At 53.6% G+C, this 15,858-nt stretch overlaps 2 protein-coding genes across 4 annotated transcripts in view; one reads left to right on the forward strand and one right to left on the reverse strand.

The window, feature by feature from the left end:
• The first annotated feature begins 229 nt into the window (after window positions 1-229).
• Window positions 230-7,483, forward strand: Dnajb2 (DnaJ heat shock protein family (Hsp40) member B2). Of its 3 annotated transcripts, XM_048808588.1 has the most exons (11): window positions 230-366; window positions 716-815; window positions 1,352-1,461; window positions 2,589-2,642; window positions 2,807-2,929; window positions 3,785-3,877; window positions 4,091-4,193; window positions 4,333-4,403; window positions 5,250-5,456; window positions 6,351-6,378; window positions 6,588-7,483. In XM_048808588.1, exons 2-11 carry the CDS (start codon window positions 751-753, stop codon window positions 6,700-6,702), a joined length of 969 nt encoding a protein of 322 aa, XP_048664545.1. In that variant the 5' UTR covers window positions 230-366; window positions 716-750; the 3' UTR covers window positions 6,703-7,483. The 3 variants fall into 3 exon arrangements, with proteins under 3 accessions (XP_048664545.1, XP_015336917.1, XP_015336918.1); XM_015481432.2 differs by lacking the exon at window positions 6,351-6,378 and having other exon boundaries at window positions 231-366; XM_015481431.2 differs by lacking the exon at window positions 6,588-7,483 and having other exon boundaries at window positions 5,250-6,378.
• A 1,540-nt stretch (window positions 7,484-9,023) lies between these two features.
• Ptprn (protein tyrosine phosphatase receptor type N) overlaps window positions 9,024-15,858 on the reverse strand; it is a 37,776-nt gene continuing 30,941 nt past the window's right edge. The window contains exons 14-23 of the mRNA XM_015481429.2: window positions 15,495-15,695; window positions 15,248-15,395; window positions 15,012-15,085; window positions 14,705-14,782; window positions 14,476-14,595; window positions 13,290-13,456; window positions 10,849-10,902; window positions 10,174-10,238; window positions 9,895-9,968; window positions 9,024-9,667 (exon numbers count right to left, since the gene is read on the reverse strand). Of these exons, the coding sequence (XP_015336915.2) occupies window positions 9,596-9,667; window positions 9,895-9,968; window positions 10,174-10,238; window positions 10,849-10,902; window positions 13,290-13,456; window positions 14,476-14,595; window positions 14,705-14,782; window positions 15,012-15,085; window positions 15,248-15,395; window positions 15,495-15,695 (1,053 nt within the window). The 3' untranslated portion in view covers window positions 9,024-9,595. The remainder of the gene's footprint in view (window positions 9,668-9,894; window positions 9,969-10,173; window positions 10,239-10,848; window positions 10,903-13,289; window positions 13,457-14,475; window positions 14,596-14,704; window positions 14,783-15,011; window positions 15,086-15,247; window positions 15,396-15,494; window positions 15,696-15,858) is intronic.

The raw sequence follows: 15,858 nt of genomic DNA on the forward strand, positions 1-15,858 counted from the left end.
GGGGAGGAGTTAGGCGAGTCGGTGGGTCTTGGAGGCAGCCGTGACCTCCGGGTGAGTTCCAATGGATTACAGAGTGTTACAGCCGAGAGACATCCGGACCAGGGCCAAGCACCTTGCTCGTGGGCTGCTTCTGCCTCGGTTTGCGCGAGTGCATCACGCCTGGATGGACTGCGCTAGCCTCAGCTTCCCAGGTCGCACCTGGGGATGACGTAGCCGCTGTGCTTGCCCAAAATAGCAAGCTCCGCCCCCATCTCCCAGCAGCCCCTGCCGTCGCCCTCCCTTCGGTGTGACGGGTGGAGCCGGCCTTCTCCCAGTCTCTAGTAGTTTCCGTGCAGCTGACGCATGCTTGTCGCACAGCTGGGCCGGGTGCGTCCTACGCAGCAGCCGCGAGCCGTGCCGCCCGTGCCAGACGGTTCCCGGCGGGGGGCTGGGGCGGGACTCCGGCACCGAGGTGCTGCCGGCCCGCGTAAGGCGGGGGCCCGACCCGGGGTGCTGAATTTAGGGGGCTCTGATAGGGCTCCCCGGGCCTGCGCATCCAGATAGCCCTGGGCACCGGCTTGCGGGGGCAGATTAGGCTGCGGAAGGAGTCTCGCTGCCGGCTGCAAGCACCGCCCCGCGGGCTCCGCTGCCACCTCCGAGAGCCTCCCTTCCCCGGGGGTCTCCGCCATAGGGAGGGGCTGCTGGTACCCTTTGCCTGACTCCTTCTTTCCTGCAGCCCGGAGAGGCCTGCCTGACGACTGACGAGTTGCCATGGCATCCTACTACGAGATTCTAGATGTGCCGCGAAGTGCATCCGCTGATGACATCAAGAAGGCGTAAGTGCCTCCACTGTGCATCAGAAAACCTCCCACTCCCTGCCCCACCCCCCACCCCCAGTGCCATGGGGCCTTTCAGAGTGATACCTGCAGGAGCAAGGAGACCCCTGCAAGAATAGAAGGAGGAAGTTCAGAGAAAGACCAAGTCGTGCTGGAAGCTACACTGTGGGTCCTTCTCCAGTGCCTCCCTTCCGTCCCTTCCACTCCCCTCCTCTAGATGTGGGCTTTCTCCACATGCAGCTCAAAGATGCCCAGACTCTAGGAGGAGGGTCAGTGTTCTGTGCTGGTCCAGTTAGGGTCAGGGCAGGGGCATTCTCACTCTGGCATTAATATCTACTCATCATGTGGATCCAGCCCTGGCACAGAAGGGAGAGAGAAGAGCTCCATGAAAAGATGGGAACAGAGCAGCCTCTGCAGCTGGGGTGGGCTGGGGTACAAGCTGTGAAAGGACAGTGGTGGGCTAAAGGAGAATGGATGGGTGCTTCAGTTCCCTGGTGGGAAGAGCCTGACCCTCCCCTTGCACCCACTTCCTGCAGGTATCGTCGGAAGGCTCTACAGTGGCACCCAGACAAGAACCCGGATAATAAAGAGTTTGCTGAAAAGAAATTTAAGGAGGTGGCTGAGGCCTATGAAGTGCTGTCTGACAGTAAGGCCCTGGGTCAGGACAGGGCCCAGCACATCCTTTCTCTCTACTCATGCCCATCAGATTCCTTCCCAAAGCCATCCCTCTGCCACCTGCCTCCATTTTTCAAACTTGGCATTTAAGTGCCCCCTTCCATAGGAAGAGCTTTGTCTCCTCCCTACTGTCTGGAGAGTGGCATGGGTCCTGACCTGGGAAGGGAGCAGGACAGGTGACCAATGTATTTGAGCCTCCTCCGTGCCAGGCCTTGATAATTTCCATGGGTCCTCTCGGGCAACCTGTGAGGCAGGTTTTCTTACTCCCATTTCATGGCTGAGAGAGGTGAAAAAACTTGCTCAGGGTCTCACAGAGCTGGAATGAGTCCAGGTGTGCCTTTTATGTTTTGTTCTGTGGTGCTGGGGATAAAACCCAGGTCCTTGCACATGCTAGGCAAGTACTCAACAATTGAGCTACACTCCTGACCCTGAATCTGTCTTTTATTCATTCATTCGAAAACTATTGATTAGAATTTTACAGTGACAGGCACTAATTGGGTACTGGGGCGGACAAGCAGGCATTGCCCTTGTCCTGAGGTCAGCAAAGATAGATAATAATCACAGAGTTGTAGCTTGTGAAGAGCATTTTGAAGGAGAGTAGCAGGGTGCTGTGGTAGGGAATAATGGGCACCTGGGTTTGTTATGGTGGTCTCAGAAGGTTTCTCTAAGGAATTGACATTCAGGCTAAGTTCTGACTAATAATTACATAGTGATAATTAGCTGATGTTTATTTTTTGCATTGCTGAAGATTGAACCCAGGGTGCTAGGCAAGCGCTGTACCACTGAGCTATACCCCCAGCTCCTACCCAACATTTATTGAGCGCTCGTTATGTGTCAAGTGTGGTGCTAAGCAGTTTACATAAATTATTTCATTTAATCCTTGCAATAGCCCTAGGAGGTAGTAGCTATTGTCCATTTTACAGATGAGGCACCAGCTGTGCCAAGGGCTAAACCCATAGCCTGTGTGCCCTGAATACCCTCCTGCACTCTGCTCCCCAAAACTTCAGTCTCTGGGCAATCTTTTGAGGGCTATGCTAGCTTGGAAGGGTGGGCCATCATCCCAGAGGGAGGGAGAAGTAATCAGGTCTCTTTTTTCAGAGCATAAGCGGGAGATCTACGACCGCTACGGCCGAGAAGGGCTGACTGGGGCAGGTAGGCGGGACCTGGGGATGGAAGTGGGTCAGGGAGGAAGGGGGAGGGCAGACTCCTGCCATGAAAAGCTTTCTGTGAGGCTCCTGGCCATGCCATTGGTGGCATCTTTGTCTTGAGGTGAGACACACACCCTAAGCTTCCCTCTCATGCTGTGTCTCCTCTAGCATCTGGTCCCTCTCGGGCAGAAAGTGGTGGTGGTGGGCCTGGCTTCACCTTTACCTTCCGAAGTCCTGAAGAAGTCTTCCGTGAGTTCTTCGGGAGTGGAGACCCTTTTGCAGAACTTTTTGGTGAGTGGACCCAGATGTGCTCAGAATGGCTCAGCTTCCCCTTTCAGGCCTGACCTCTGTCAGCTGGGAGGCCCTTAGGAGACTGAGAAGCTGAATTCCACAGGCAAAAGATCTTGTGCAGTGGGTGTGTGTCCAGTGAGAGCTGGGACAGAACCTTACACATGCCAGAACTCATGTGACCCACTAGTGACACTTTACAGACTGGTCTTATTAAATGACAACAACAGTAACACATTGTTAGACTTCCACAATAACAGCCATGAGAGCAAGACTCAAAGTATCATGTGACAATAATAGTAGCATTACCCATAACAACATATACTAGGTTTTGAAAGATTAATGTCAAGTATTTTATATCCCCAGTTCTCTTCTGAACCACCTTAGAGGTGAGTAATTTTAATCCCCATTTAAAGATGTATAAACTAAAAAGAAAGAAATAAAAATTGATAAACTGAGGCACAGATAGCTTGCTTAAGAGTCACACAGCAAATGGCAAAAGCCAGGACTCCCTGCCGTTCCTGCCTATCATCACATCATCCTTAATTGCCTATGTGGAAGGAGCCATCTGCCCTTCCTTTTATGTTTCTCCCTTCCTTCTTTCCTTTCTTCCTTCATTCCTTCCAGAACTGGTTGTTCTGGAAGGAACAAAGGAAGAACAGAACTAACCAGTGAGGATTTTCATATACTACCTTCAAAAGGAACTTATTTTGTGAAGAAGTTCAGCCAAAAACAACAAAAAATCAGAAAAGTACCCAGTTGCTTAGCAGTTTGTATTTCTAGATTTATAAGCTAAGTTCACACACTTTGGGGGGAAATCTGCTCCCTAGTAACGGTTGATCTGCTTTCTTATTGCAGATGACCTGGGCCCCTTCTCAGAGCTTCAGAGTCGAGGCACTCGACACTCGGGCCCCTTCTTTACCTTCTCTTCTTCCTTCCCTGGGCACTCTGGTAAGTGTTGTCTCTTCGCACTTTTGGAAGCTCTGAGTCTTGGAATCTCTACCTCATCTTGTCACTTTTTCAAGCCTGTGCCCTGTATGTAGAGTCCTGCTTCTGGGCAGCTGTATGAGAGGCCTGAGGTCCTTGGCCTTTGGTGTTTTTGTGGCAGTCAGGGCATAGCCTCCCCTAACAGCTTCTCCTCTGCCTCCTTCATCCCAATGCCAGATTTCTCCTCCTCGTCTTTCTCCTTCAGTCCTGGGGCTGGTGCTTTTCGCTCTGTTTCCACATCCACCACTTTTGTTCAAGGACGCCGCATCACAACACGCAGGTGAGAGCTCCTTCTAGGGCCATGTGGGTGAGAGGTCTGAGATTGAGGGGTGGAGGTGAGAGCTGTGTATACCATAGAAAATCTGCCCTGTTCACTGTGGTGGCCAGAGTCTCTACCAGAATTGTGCTGTCTCCCACAGAATCATGGAGAACGGGCAGGAACGGGTAGAAGTGGAGGAGGATGGGCAGCTGAAGTCAGTCTCCATCAATGGTGAGGAGTGGCTCCACCACCCAGAACTTGCAGGAAGATCAGCTCAGCCCCTACAGCCCCCTCCCCATATGGCTCTTCTCTGAACTCCTGTGTGGGCTGGGCCCTAATGTCAGCCACAGGCCAGATTTTCAGGATCAGAGATGGCCATGAGAGGGGGAAAGAGTAAACAGATCTCAGCAATACAGCTAATCACTATCACATTAGTGGAGTGCCTTACATTTACAGAGAACTTTATAGTTTTAAAGCATTAGCACATATCCAGTATCTCCTGTATTTTTTAAAAAAATATTTTTAGTTGTAGATGAACACAATACTTTTATTTCATTTGTAGTGCTGAGGATCAAACCTAGTGCTTCACACGTGCTTAGACAAGCACTATACCACTGAGCTACAACCCCAGCCCTCTCCTGTATTCTTAAAGCATCCATGAGAACAAGCAGAGCAGGTGGTATTTGCCTAATTTTATTTGAGGAGACCAAGTCACAGCATGGTTAATGACCCTGACTTTCAAGTAGCTCCTTGTGCAAGATTCCTTCCTATCAAGCAAGGGATAAAAGGAACCAGTAACCAAACTCTGGGTGCAGGATTCCCAGAGCAGACGCCACCAACCCTGCTCCCCTCCTCCCCATTGTAACCCCATGCTTGTTGTCTTAATTAATCACTGGAATGATTTGCATATGTAGGCTTGATTGCATTCCCATTGCATAGGTGAGAAAAGGGAGGCCCAGGGAAGTTTCATAACTTGCTCAAGGCGAGCCCTAGGGGCTGATGCATGGTGCCCAGTCCTCACCATGTGAAGGGATGGGCCCCGAGTCTGGAACCTCATGTTGGTGGTGACTCTTGCAGGTGTCCCAGATGACCTGGCCTTGGGCTTGGAGCTGAGCCGTCGGGAGCAGCAACAGTCAGTCACCTCCAGGTCGGGGGGCATGCAGGTCCGGCCAACCCCTGTATCACGTCCCTCTGAGAGTGACCTCTCTGAGGATGATGAGGACCTGCAGCTTGCCATGGCCTACAGTCTGTCAGAGATGGAAGCAGCTGGGCAGAAGCCGGCAGGTGGGCGGGGGGTGCAGCAACAACGGCAGGGGCAACCCAAGGTCCAGCACCAAGATCTGGGTGTGGGGGGGACCCATGAGGGTGCAAAGGGTGAGGCAACCAAACGTAGCCCGTCTCCAGAGGAGAAGGCCTCTCGCTGCCACATCCTTTGAACACCAGGCCCAGCCTGACTTGACTCAGGTCTTGACTTGAGGTCCGGCTGTCAGGAGAGCTGAGTAGAGCATGGCCTGAGTTAAAGCAGCCCATGTCCCTCCACATTTCCCTCCCAGGCCTGCTGCACTCTGGTGTTGTGGATTTGGAATTTATTTGCTCAGCCTGGGGCTGATAGGTCCCTGGGTGAAGCCCAGGGTCGGGGCATCAGGGCTGTGGAAGGGGCTGAGGATGAGCCCAGATTCACTTGCTGAATGGGGAGTTTCTGAGTGGCATTAGTAGTTTGGGTTGGGCCTTTTGTGCCCAGGTTTTCTGCCACCTGTGTTGCCAACTGTGTCAAGGAAGGAGGACTTGGCCTGGGGTGCTCTGAGCCGAGTTGGCAGCTACCCTGGGGAGCAGTGCAGGCTGAGCGGCGTCTCCGCTCCGTGTCCAGCTGCAGCCCCCGCTGGTTTCTGTGCAGTGTTGAGCTCTGACTGTCTCTGTGCTTCCCTTCTGTGCTGCTCTCCTTTCTCCTACTCTGCTTTCTGCAACTCCCTGCGGGCCACATCGCTTGCTTTCACTGCCGTCTGGCTAGGACTCTCTTCTTCTTCCTTCCCCGAGAAGCCTCAGTGTGCCCAGGAAGATGCTGGGGCCATTGGGGCCATGAGGTCTTCTGGGGAGGCTAGCGGGGTGGGGCGGGAGCCTCTCAGCCATCCAGATTTGGAACCGGAGTCCACTCCTCCTCCCTTCCTCTTGCTGCCTCAGCCTGCCCCGGCCCTGGGACTAGGCAGAGGTGAGGCTGGCTAACCCTGGAGAGGTGGGGTAGGGCCAGGTGACCCAGGGGGAGGCCTAGGTGGGGACTGGATCCCATACTACTTTCCCACCATGCATCAGGGCTCAGGGAAAGGCCACAGGGCCAGCCCAGGTGTGCATGCTTGGCTCCATCCTCCACAGCTTGCTGCTGACCCTCTCTCCTGTTACCCGCCCCCGCTCTCTCCCCAGATGTGTTCTGAGCTGGATGTCCAGGATCCACAGTCGCTGCACAGTTCCAACAGGACAGCATCCTCCCCCAAGCATTGGGAGGGGACACTCCATTCCTCTCCCTCACCCATCCTAAGTGTAGAACTGGGGCCTGGGTAGTGGGTGGGGGTCGGGTGGGAGGCATCAGTAGTCTTAGCCTGTGAACTCTCTAACCTGAGTGTTTGCTGCTGTCTCTTGGGGACTACTAGTCCTAGAATGCAGTGCACCCGACCACCTTCCTGCTCAACATAGCCAGGGGAGGTGGTGCATGGTTACAGATCTGTGCTTCTTGGAGTATGTAGTTCTGGCGCTGGCCAGCTTGTCACTCGCTCTAGACTGGGAGATCTTGTCTTTTGATTTGTTCCTGGCAGGCTAGAATGTGGATGAAGGGGGAATGACCTGAGCCTCAGTTCCTCTGACACCTTGCTGGCCCCGGGGTCAGAGTGGGCAGGTCAAGGACCTGCAATGTCTGAAAGAGGTTCTTTTTCTGCAGGCAGACTGGGGTCTGAGGAACAAGCCAGGGGGGCAGCAGACTGAGGAAGCAGGGCATGGCCATGGAAGGCTGATGGGCGTGGGCTGGCAGAGCTTGGAAGGGGAGGCCACCCTAGCAGCATGTGACAGGAACGCCAGGCATGCTGCTGCTTGAATGGCTTTCTTTGGCCTCTGACCCTGCTACCCATTCTTTCTCTCCAACATCACAGATGAGCTGCCTCTCCTCCTCCCTGCCTGGGGAGCCCAAGGCTAGGGAGGGGACTGCTGGAGTGGGGTGTCATCAGCCCTTGTAGCACTGAGCCTCAGAGACCTATCAAAGCCAGCTGGGCTGAGCTCAAGACAGGAGGGAAACTGGAAGTCAATAAAGCTGTTTTGAGAGCTTGGTAGTATGCTGTGTTCCTTCTTTCCTAGGTGGCTCATGAGGAACCCTGTGGGACGAATGGGTGACACCTCAGGCCTCACCTCCTTTTTGCCCAAACAGCTGCAGGTGCCAGCCTTGCCAGTTGGCAGCAGAAGTCTCCTCCAGGTTGACCAAATTGCCCTCCCCAGTTTGTGGTGGGGCCCTGAGAAATGCTTACATTCTTGGCCCTTTCCTCTTGAGGTCCCACAATCAGTTTTCCCCATGGTGGATATTCCTCTTACAAGGGAGCCACCCACCAATACTGCACAGCACAGGCACAGTTAGGACCAGATTAAGTTAAGACTGGAAGCATGAGAGCCTCAGGAAGCCGAGGACTTTGGTGAAAACTTTAAGCCAGACCTCCAGGTCCCTTTACTAAGCCTCTCAGCAGGGTCCTTGCCTCACAGCAGAGGTGTGAGCCAGGGTGTCTAGAAGAGTAAGAGTCCTCCCATGCAGAGCTCAGGCCCCAAGCCACCTGGGTCCAGGGAGCAGAGAGCTGGCTACCCTCCCCATTCTCCAGCCATGGCATAAGCACCTTTGCATTGTGGTGCAGGGCAGTGGGACCCGCCTCCATGCATTCTGGGAGAGGCTCTTAGCTTTAACTTTGATAGCCGAAGGGCCTATGATGTATTTTCTTAAAGAAGTAGCCTCTATTCTGAAAGAGTCTGCCAGAAGTTTTTGAAAGTGGCTGTTTTCCCTGCTTCCGCCCTGAGATGTTGAGCACATTGGATTGTACCTTGGCAGAGTGGACGGACAGCAGGGGCCTGTGTTGTGCTGGCTGGTCCCTTCACTTCCCACTCTGGCAGATGGTATTTGCTCTGGGAGACTGAGCCTCTACATGGGTAAGTGGTCCTAACTCCTATGTGGCCCAGGCCTCAGGCTCTGTGTCCACCATCATTGTCCAAGGGCACCTCTTGGCACACAGGTGAGGACTGCTGGGAGAAGGAATGCCTCATAAGGGAGGTACCTGGAAGCTGGGGTGGGACAGAAAGGGAGAAGAATCCCCCCTCGCCCCACCCCCCCAGGTAAAGAGGTCTTCCTGGCACCAGTGTCAGAGTTTGCTATAGAGTGACCTCCACAGGGCCTAACCTCAGTCCTGCACCATATGAAAGTTATTCCCCAGGACAAAGTGCCCAAAACAGCTGCCCAGACTTAAGAGGGAAGGCAGCAGGGAAATCAAGCTGCTGGGTCTGGTCCTAACTCTACCACTTACAAGGATGTACCACCTGGGCCAGGGCCATGCTGCAGCCTCTTCATCTTCGAAAGAGGCTAATCCTGCGTGGTGGCTTGTGAAGATCAAGTTAATAAATGTGAGACACCTTGGAGACTGCCAGCCACCTAGAAACAGGGTAAACAAGGACTGCCTGGTGGTTATGTACGCCTAACACACCACTGATCAGACGGAGGGAAGCGAGCCTCCAGGCTGCAGTGTCCCATCCTCTAAGGAGAGATGGAAAGGGCTCAGCTGGGACCAGGGCTGAGGCTGGTCTGGAAGCAGAGCAAACAGAAACACGAAGGAGTCAGGGTTGCAGCTGCACAGACAACACTAACTTTATTCACATTGATACAAAAGTAGATTTTTCTAGAAATGCTCTCTTGTGCCAGAGGGAGAGAGGTTGATTGGCACATGGCGGGAGGGTAGAGAGAGGAGACCTGGGGGCAGGGAGGAGAGTCCCCTTGTGGGGGTCAAGGTGGCAGGCCAGCAGTAGCAGGGCTGGGAAAGCTGGTGCACCCCACCCTGCTCTGTCCACACAGCAGGCCAGGGAAATACACGGAGGTGTCGGGAGCATCCAGAACCACAAAGAGGGGCCAGGGAATTCAGGCAGGAGAAGGCTCTGGGTAGGCTTGCTGCCCACGGCCTCTCCTCTCCTCCTGGCCACTGCCAGCTCCCCCAGGAGCTACCCCAACTCTGGCATGTGTGAAGCTGGACAGGCCTGCCCTTCCCACTTCTCCTCCCTTGCACACTGCTCTTGGAAGGGCTGGGTGGGCCCAGAGGGACCAAGGTGGTGGGCTAGGGCTGAGGAGTAGATATACAGATAGACGCTCACACAGGCAGAAGGAACGGAGGCTGGGCTGCCCACTAGGGGGCGTGGGAGTCTCACTGGGGTAGGGCCTTGAGGATGGCGTTCACCTCCTCTGCCACAGCTGTCAGGGCAAATTCAAACTGGTCCTGGGGAAGGGCAATGACAGGAGAGTCATGGGGAGAACTGGTCTATGTTTTTGCCCTGAGGGGTTTTCCACAGATGGGGGTACTGGGCAGGTTTCTTGGGAGGAGAGCCTCCTAGGGAAGTCCAGAGGTAGAAGGGAGAAGCAGGCTGCTGCTGCTGTCCCCAGGGTGGCTGACATGGCTGCTAGGGAAGGGTGGCAGCTAGAGTCAGGGCAGGAAGGCACAGTCACCTTAGAGCGGACAAGGCCAGGTCGCTGGTCACGGACATGTTCCAGGGTGGCAGCAATGTCAATCTCTTTCACTCCTGGAAAAAGGGTAGAACACCAGGCTGCAGGGGTGTCCACAGGAGGCTAGGGCAAAGAAATCCCGGGGCATCCAGAGGTGGGGGGTGGCATGGAGGATGGGGCAAAGCCTGACAGACTGCTCCTCCATAAGCTCCCAGGCACCTGGTGCTGGGGAGCCTCAAGCCACCGCCCTAGAGCTTCGAGCACTGTGGGGATGGTCCTTACCTTTTGCCATGCGGTTCAGTACCATGTCAATGAGGATGTAGGTGCCAGTCCTCCCTGCACCATCACTGTAACAGGAGGAATTGTTGACAGGCTTAGCAGAGGGGCCCAGCAGAATGGGGGAGAGGGGTGGAGGAGGCCTGGAAGTTTGGGTTGGAGACAACACTGGTTGATCCATTAGGGTGGGCCCGGGGAGGGCGCTAGTGAGCCACGGATGAGAGAAAGGTCATAGTGCCTGGGCCCTGGGGCTTGGGCCAAGAGAGGGGAGCCTGTGAACTGTGGGGTATCCCTGGGCACTGGGACAACCCAAAAGGAGAGCCATAGGTCAGTCCTGTGGAGGAGACACCAAGCGGGTGGGGGGAACAGCCCTCCCTAACCAGGGGCCAGGCTTTTGTTTGGCCAACTTTCTGTGGAAAGGGTCACAGAGAGTCTCTGTCACATTCTTTTTTTTCCCCTTCAACCATTCTTAGCTCACGGGCCACTAAACAAAAAGACTAAAAACAGGCTGTGCCAGATTTAGTCTGTGGACTAGAGTGTGCCAGTCTTCAGGGGACGGGCCGGCAATGTGCATGGGAGATGTACAGAGGGAGCAAGGCCAAAGAAGGATGGGACTCAGGAAGACTCCAGCCTGGGGACTCTCCAAGCCTGGGCTGCCCTGCACTTTTTGTCCCCACCAACCTGCAATGCACGATGATGGGGCAGGAGCGGCCCCGGTAGCACTTGTTCACCTTCCTGCAATGAGAAATGGCTGTGAGCACCACTGGGCACCAGCAGTGAGGAAGGGAGCCCAGAACATACCTGTTGGCCTTATCGTCTGCCTCCTCCCACCCCACCCCATGGCCAGGGCAGTGGGAAGAGGGTTGGAGAAAGAAGTCAGGGCTGGAGGCAAAGAATCAAGAATTTGTGTGGGTGGCACTGGGGTTGACTTGTCACTTAAGAGCTATGTGCCCAAGCTATGTTCCTGGATTTAACCTCTTTGAACCTCAAATTTCTTACCTGTAAAGTGGGTGATATAATAATAGTAATCTTTTCCTTAGGGTTCTTATGACATAAGAAATCTATGTAAAGGACTAAGTGCAAGATATGGCACACAGTGGGTGCTCAATAAATGATAGCTACTAATCATGACAACACACAATAACATTAATAGCTGCCTCTGCCAGAATCCAAGGGGTAACTTCTAGGGCATTATTCTGCTCATCCTCTACAAATACCCAGACCACACCCCTCCTCATTCAGACTCCTAATGGTCATCACCAGCGGTGACATCAGGTCACACTGGGCACACACTTCCTCTGGCCAAGGGAGGAAAACCACTCATCTCTGAACACTGGGTTGCCGCCTGTCTCCCTGAATCAACCTCACCTCTGCCCGGGCATTCTATGTCTGGGTTATATTCAGACTTAGGGTCCACTTGGACTTTGGATGCTTCTCTCTACCCTTGACCACAGTTCAGCAAAGAGCAGGGGTTTCTCCCTCCCTCAGTGGCCTTATCTAACCTTCCATCATCCCTTATAACCTTCTGTCTTTGAGAGTCACTGGCAGACTCCTAATACCCTCAGGATAGGGAGGAACTTCTTAGGGGTCAGATTGTTTCAGGAGGAACTTGGGACTTAGTGATCCTCCAGCTAAGGGACCAGGGGACTTTGAATGGTTTTACAGGAGTCCATGTGGCTTTCTAGCATACTGGTGGGTGCATCAGAAGGCTGGGGTTGAATGGGGGTCACAATGATTGTTTTCAGCTGGTTCATAATAATGATCATAAATAGTATCTGGAATTAACTGAGTCCTTGCTTTGTACAACTAGATTTTTACATGTTTGATCCTATGAAATCTTGTAATAGTCCCCTAAAGTATGTGTCATCAGCCTCATTTCACAGGTAAGAGAATAGAGGGAGGCCAAGAAACTTGCCCAGGGTCACTTTCTAGGACTTCCTTTATTAATTTGCCTTCCCTCTGGTGGGCCTTCACCAAAATGATTAATTTGTTCTGGATGTCTCATTCCAACCGAATTTGCATAATTCTAGCCTAGCTTACAAACCTTTAGCTTATATATGCAGCCCTAAAACAGATCGATGTAAGGTCCTATCAGGATTTTTAACTTTTTTGGCAGTGCTGGGATGCAACCCAGAGCCTCACACATGCTATGCAAGCACTCCACAGCTGAGCTACACCCTCAGCCTGATCAGGATTTTTAAAGGTCAAAAATGGAAATAGCTCCAACACCCTGGCATTGCTTTTTAGATATGCTCCCATCCAGGGACTCTAGTTGTCCTCATGTTCAAAAAGGATACCCAGGTCCCCACCCTAGCTCTGATTCTCTGCCCAGAGACCCAGGCCAGCCTGGCAAGAGACAGGCAACACACAATAACTGCAGGGCAGAGAGGCCCTGTTTCCCAGCCACCTGCCTGGCTGGGGAAGGGCAGGGGACGCTGGAGTTCTGGCCTGGTCTTGGTTCCAGTGTCACAACAAATTGAGTCCCTCAGCTTCTCTCCCTCTCCCCCATTCTGGGGATTGAACCCAGGACCTCACACATGCTAAGGCAAGTGCTCTACCACCGAACTACGACCCCAGCCCTCCTCAGTTAGCTTCTGCCCCTGCTCCAAGGAGTTCCCAAGGCAGACACCCTACTGCCCTCCGTCTGACAGTCTCAGTCCTTTCTGTACTCTTGCTCTTGGCTTTCAGCTGCTTTTCGGCTCCCCTTGTAACTATGCATCTAGAGTGAGAATACTAGCTGCAGATCACAGAATGGATAGTGGCCACGAGGGAGGGATGGAAAGAAGGAAGGTGGGAGAAATTTGCAGGGTGGCAGGGCAGGAAGCAAAGCCCAGTGGAGGAGCGGAGACAGGGAGGGCAGCTACAAACAACGTCTGCCCTTTTGCAGGAAAGCTGGGAAATTAGGAGGCAGCCACAGAGAGGCAGGGAGAAAGAGAGGGTGGGAGAAGCACACAGCTGGCCAGACTGAGACCAGTCACGGGCTGGGGATGGCTTTGGGCGAGAGGGTGGTGGGCGGGCGGCAGGGGTCAAGGGCCGAGGCTCCAAATTAGACCTGGGGCACCAGGAGGAGCTGGAGGGCGAAGGGGACACGAGGGAGTCCAGCCCCTCGTCGAGCTTTTCACCTGCGGAAGTCCAGCAGCGGCCGGGTGGAGGCCGGAGTGCCCTCTGCCGGCCAGCTGAGGAAGTGGAACTGCGTGAGCGTCCGCGTCTCCTGGGTCTGCACGTTCTTCAGGTAGAAGCTCCGCACCAGGAAGTCTTCGCACCAGATGTGCTCCGACACCAGGTTCACCTGCCCGGACCGTGGGACCTGAGCGCCGCAGGAACGCTCCCGCCTCCAGGCTGCGCACGCATCCCTCGCAACCCGGGCCTCGGGGTGGGGGGGGGGTCCCCACCTCGCTCCAGAAATTCTTCAGGCAATGCACCACTCCACACCGCCCCACCTGTCCCAGCTGTCCTCAAGAACCCTGGCAGCCTATGTCGTTTGTCTACTGCTCAGGACAACTGGTGACTTTTCCACCCAGAACAACTATTACTATGAACTTCTAGAGGTTGGAGCCTCTCCTTGCTCCTTCTCACAGGTCTTCCAAAGTTTGCTAGTCGATCACAAACTTCGATGAAATTTCATAATATTTCTATTCAATTTTTTCCTTTACCCATGAGCAGGACCGACAAAAGGCTTATAAAGAACAAAGACTATAGAGTGCTCATTGATAATGAAAAAAGTACTATCCGGGATTATCTGGCCATGAGCAACTTCTATTGTGTTCTTAAGATCCCTTGTCTTACAGGGGATCACTGTCTCCCATTTGTCTGGAATCTCTACTGCCTTCCCCTGCTTTGTCTCTGTCTCCTCCCCCCATACCTATCTATCTTCTCGCCCAATGAGAACACTTTTTTTTTTCTATTTTACATAAGCAACATGTGTGACTGGTGATATTTCTTTCTTTGCTTTGGCCATTGGGAAACTCAGAGCTCAGTTACTCAATTAAAGTAGGTCTTACTCTCTGATTTTGGGTATACTTATTTTCTCTGTCTCACATAATCATGGCTCTTAGCTTCTTATCTCAGTTTCAGTGGTTTTATTTCTATACTTTTATTCTAAGTCCCTATAAACACTTTTTTGACCCTAGACAGGACATACAGGCAGACATATATGTATATGTAGGTATGTGTGTGCATATATATATATATGTACATATATGTGTCTATGCACATATATTCATATAAATACATGAATGACTAGGCAGGCCATCATTCATCTGCCCCACTCCACTCTTGTCTTCTCCTTGGTGTGGGGACCCTGCTGACCTCATATACGTGATACAGAGAGGAGCCCTCATCTGGCCAGTAGCGGTCACACTGCTTGACACCATCCTCCACCAGTGGAGTCAGCATGACGATGACAGTGCAGCCACTCTCCCATACCATCTGTGGACAGAGACCCAAATAAACTGCACTCTAACCCCCCACTGTAACATGACTGGCCCTTACTGACCACAAAGTCCCCTGATCCCTAGAGGTCATTCCAAGAGCCCACCTGCCAGAAGTCAGCGATGGTATGGGACAGCGGACCCTGTGTAGCTATGTAGGCTGGCATCCGCGGGTCATGTTCAATCTGAGGGCAGGAAGATACATCAAGAGCCAGAATGGGCACTGCTACTATGGAGAGGCTTGGTCAAAGAGACCGGGCCAGGGAAGACAGAGAAGCCCTTATTTCCATACTAGAATATCAACCCCACAATTCCAGGGACTTGGGTGAGGTGGGAGGTGACCACAGAGAATGAAGTCAAGAAAGGCAGGACACAAATGGGGCAGAGGAGGAGGATGGAGTCAGGGCCACTCACAATGGGGCTGGCGTTGATGTAATCACTTCGAGAAGGGCTGCTCTCCACCTTCAGCTTGATGCGGGCATGATCATCTGCACAGACCCGACATCCCACCCCAGATGACCCTCTGGTCACTGGGGTCCTGGCACCTCTGCCACTCAGCCTAAGCCAGGAGTAGGAGCCCAGCACTTTCCTCACAGCCCTCCAGAGGTCCCAGCAGAGAGCGGGGGCCAGGCTAGTCAGGGCTCACTTACAGGGCAGGAAGTCCGGATGGCGGTTCTTTTTGATGTTGCCCTCTCCCTGGGCAGTGGCGCAGGTGTTCGGCTCTGCTTGGTAGGCACACAGGGCTTGCCACTCCTTGGCCAGGCGGTCCCGGTTCCGCAGGTGGTCCTCCATGTATGCCTGCAGGGGCACCACAGCGAGGCTCTGGCCTACACCGCCAGTCCTAATTCTCCCACCATCCTGTTCCCTCCCCTTTCAGGACCCAAGCCCTGTCCTGACCAGAATCATGTGTCCCGTGGAGATGTCCATGTTGGCCTGGGCAGGCTCCTCGCACCAGGATGGTGTGCTGCTGTGGGAGCTGGGGCTGGCCTGAGCCGCATCACTGAACTGGGAGGACACACTGCTCACTCTCGAAGGCTCTGGTGGACCCTCTGCCCGGTTGAACAGGGACTTTGTGGCCATGTGCTGGCGACATAGGTCCTGCAGAGGAAGAAGAATCAGGTGAGGCCTACGGGTCCTCTGAAGCCTTTCAACAGGGGCCTAGGTTCAAGTCTAGGTCTCTAGGCACACCCTTGAACCCAGCTCCTCTGAGGTAGAATCTTCTACCCTGGCCCTCATCCTTGTCAGAGTTTTCTGCTTGCGT

This window comes from Marmota marmota, unplaced genomic scaffold (genome assembly GCF_001458135.2).
Source record: "Marmota marmota marmota unplaced genomic scaffold, marMar, whole genome shotgun sequence".
NCBI lineage: Eukaryota > Metazoa > Chordata > Mammalia > Rodentia > Sciuridae > Marmota > Marmota marmota.

Excerpts from the sequence above, each read along its gene's own strand:
- Dnajb2 (XM_015481431.2), top strand. The coding sequence starts at position 751 with ATGGCATCCTACTACGAGATTCTAGATGTGCCGCGAAGTGCATCCGCT. Across the intron at positions 816-1,351 it reads GCTGATGACATCAAGAAGGC|GTATCGTCGGAAGGCTCTAC; the intron begins GTAAGTGCCTCC and ends CACTTCCTGCAG. Across the intron at positions 3,878-4,090 it reads TTCCTTCCCTGGGCACTCTG|ATTTCTCCTCCTCGTCTTTC; the intron begins GTAAGTGTTGTC and ends TCCCAATGCCAG.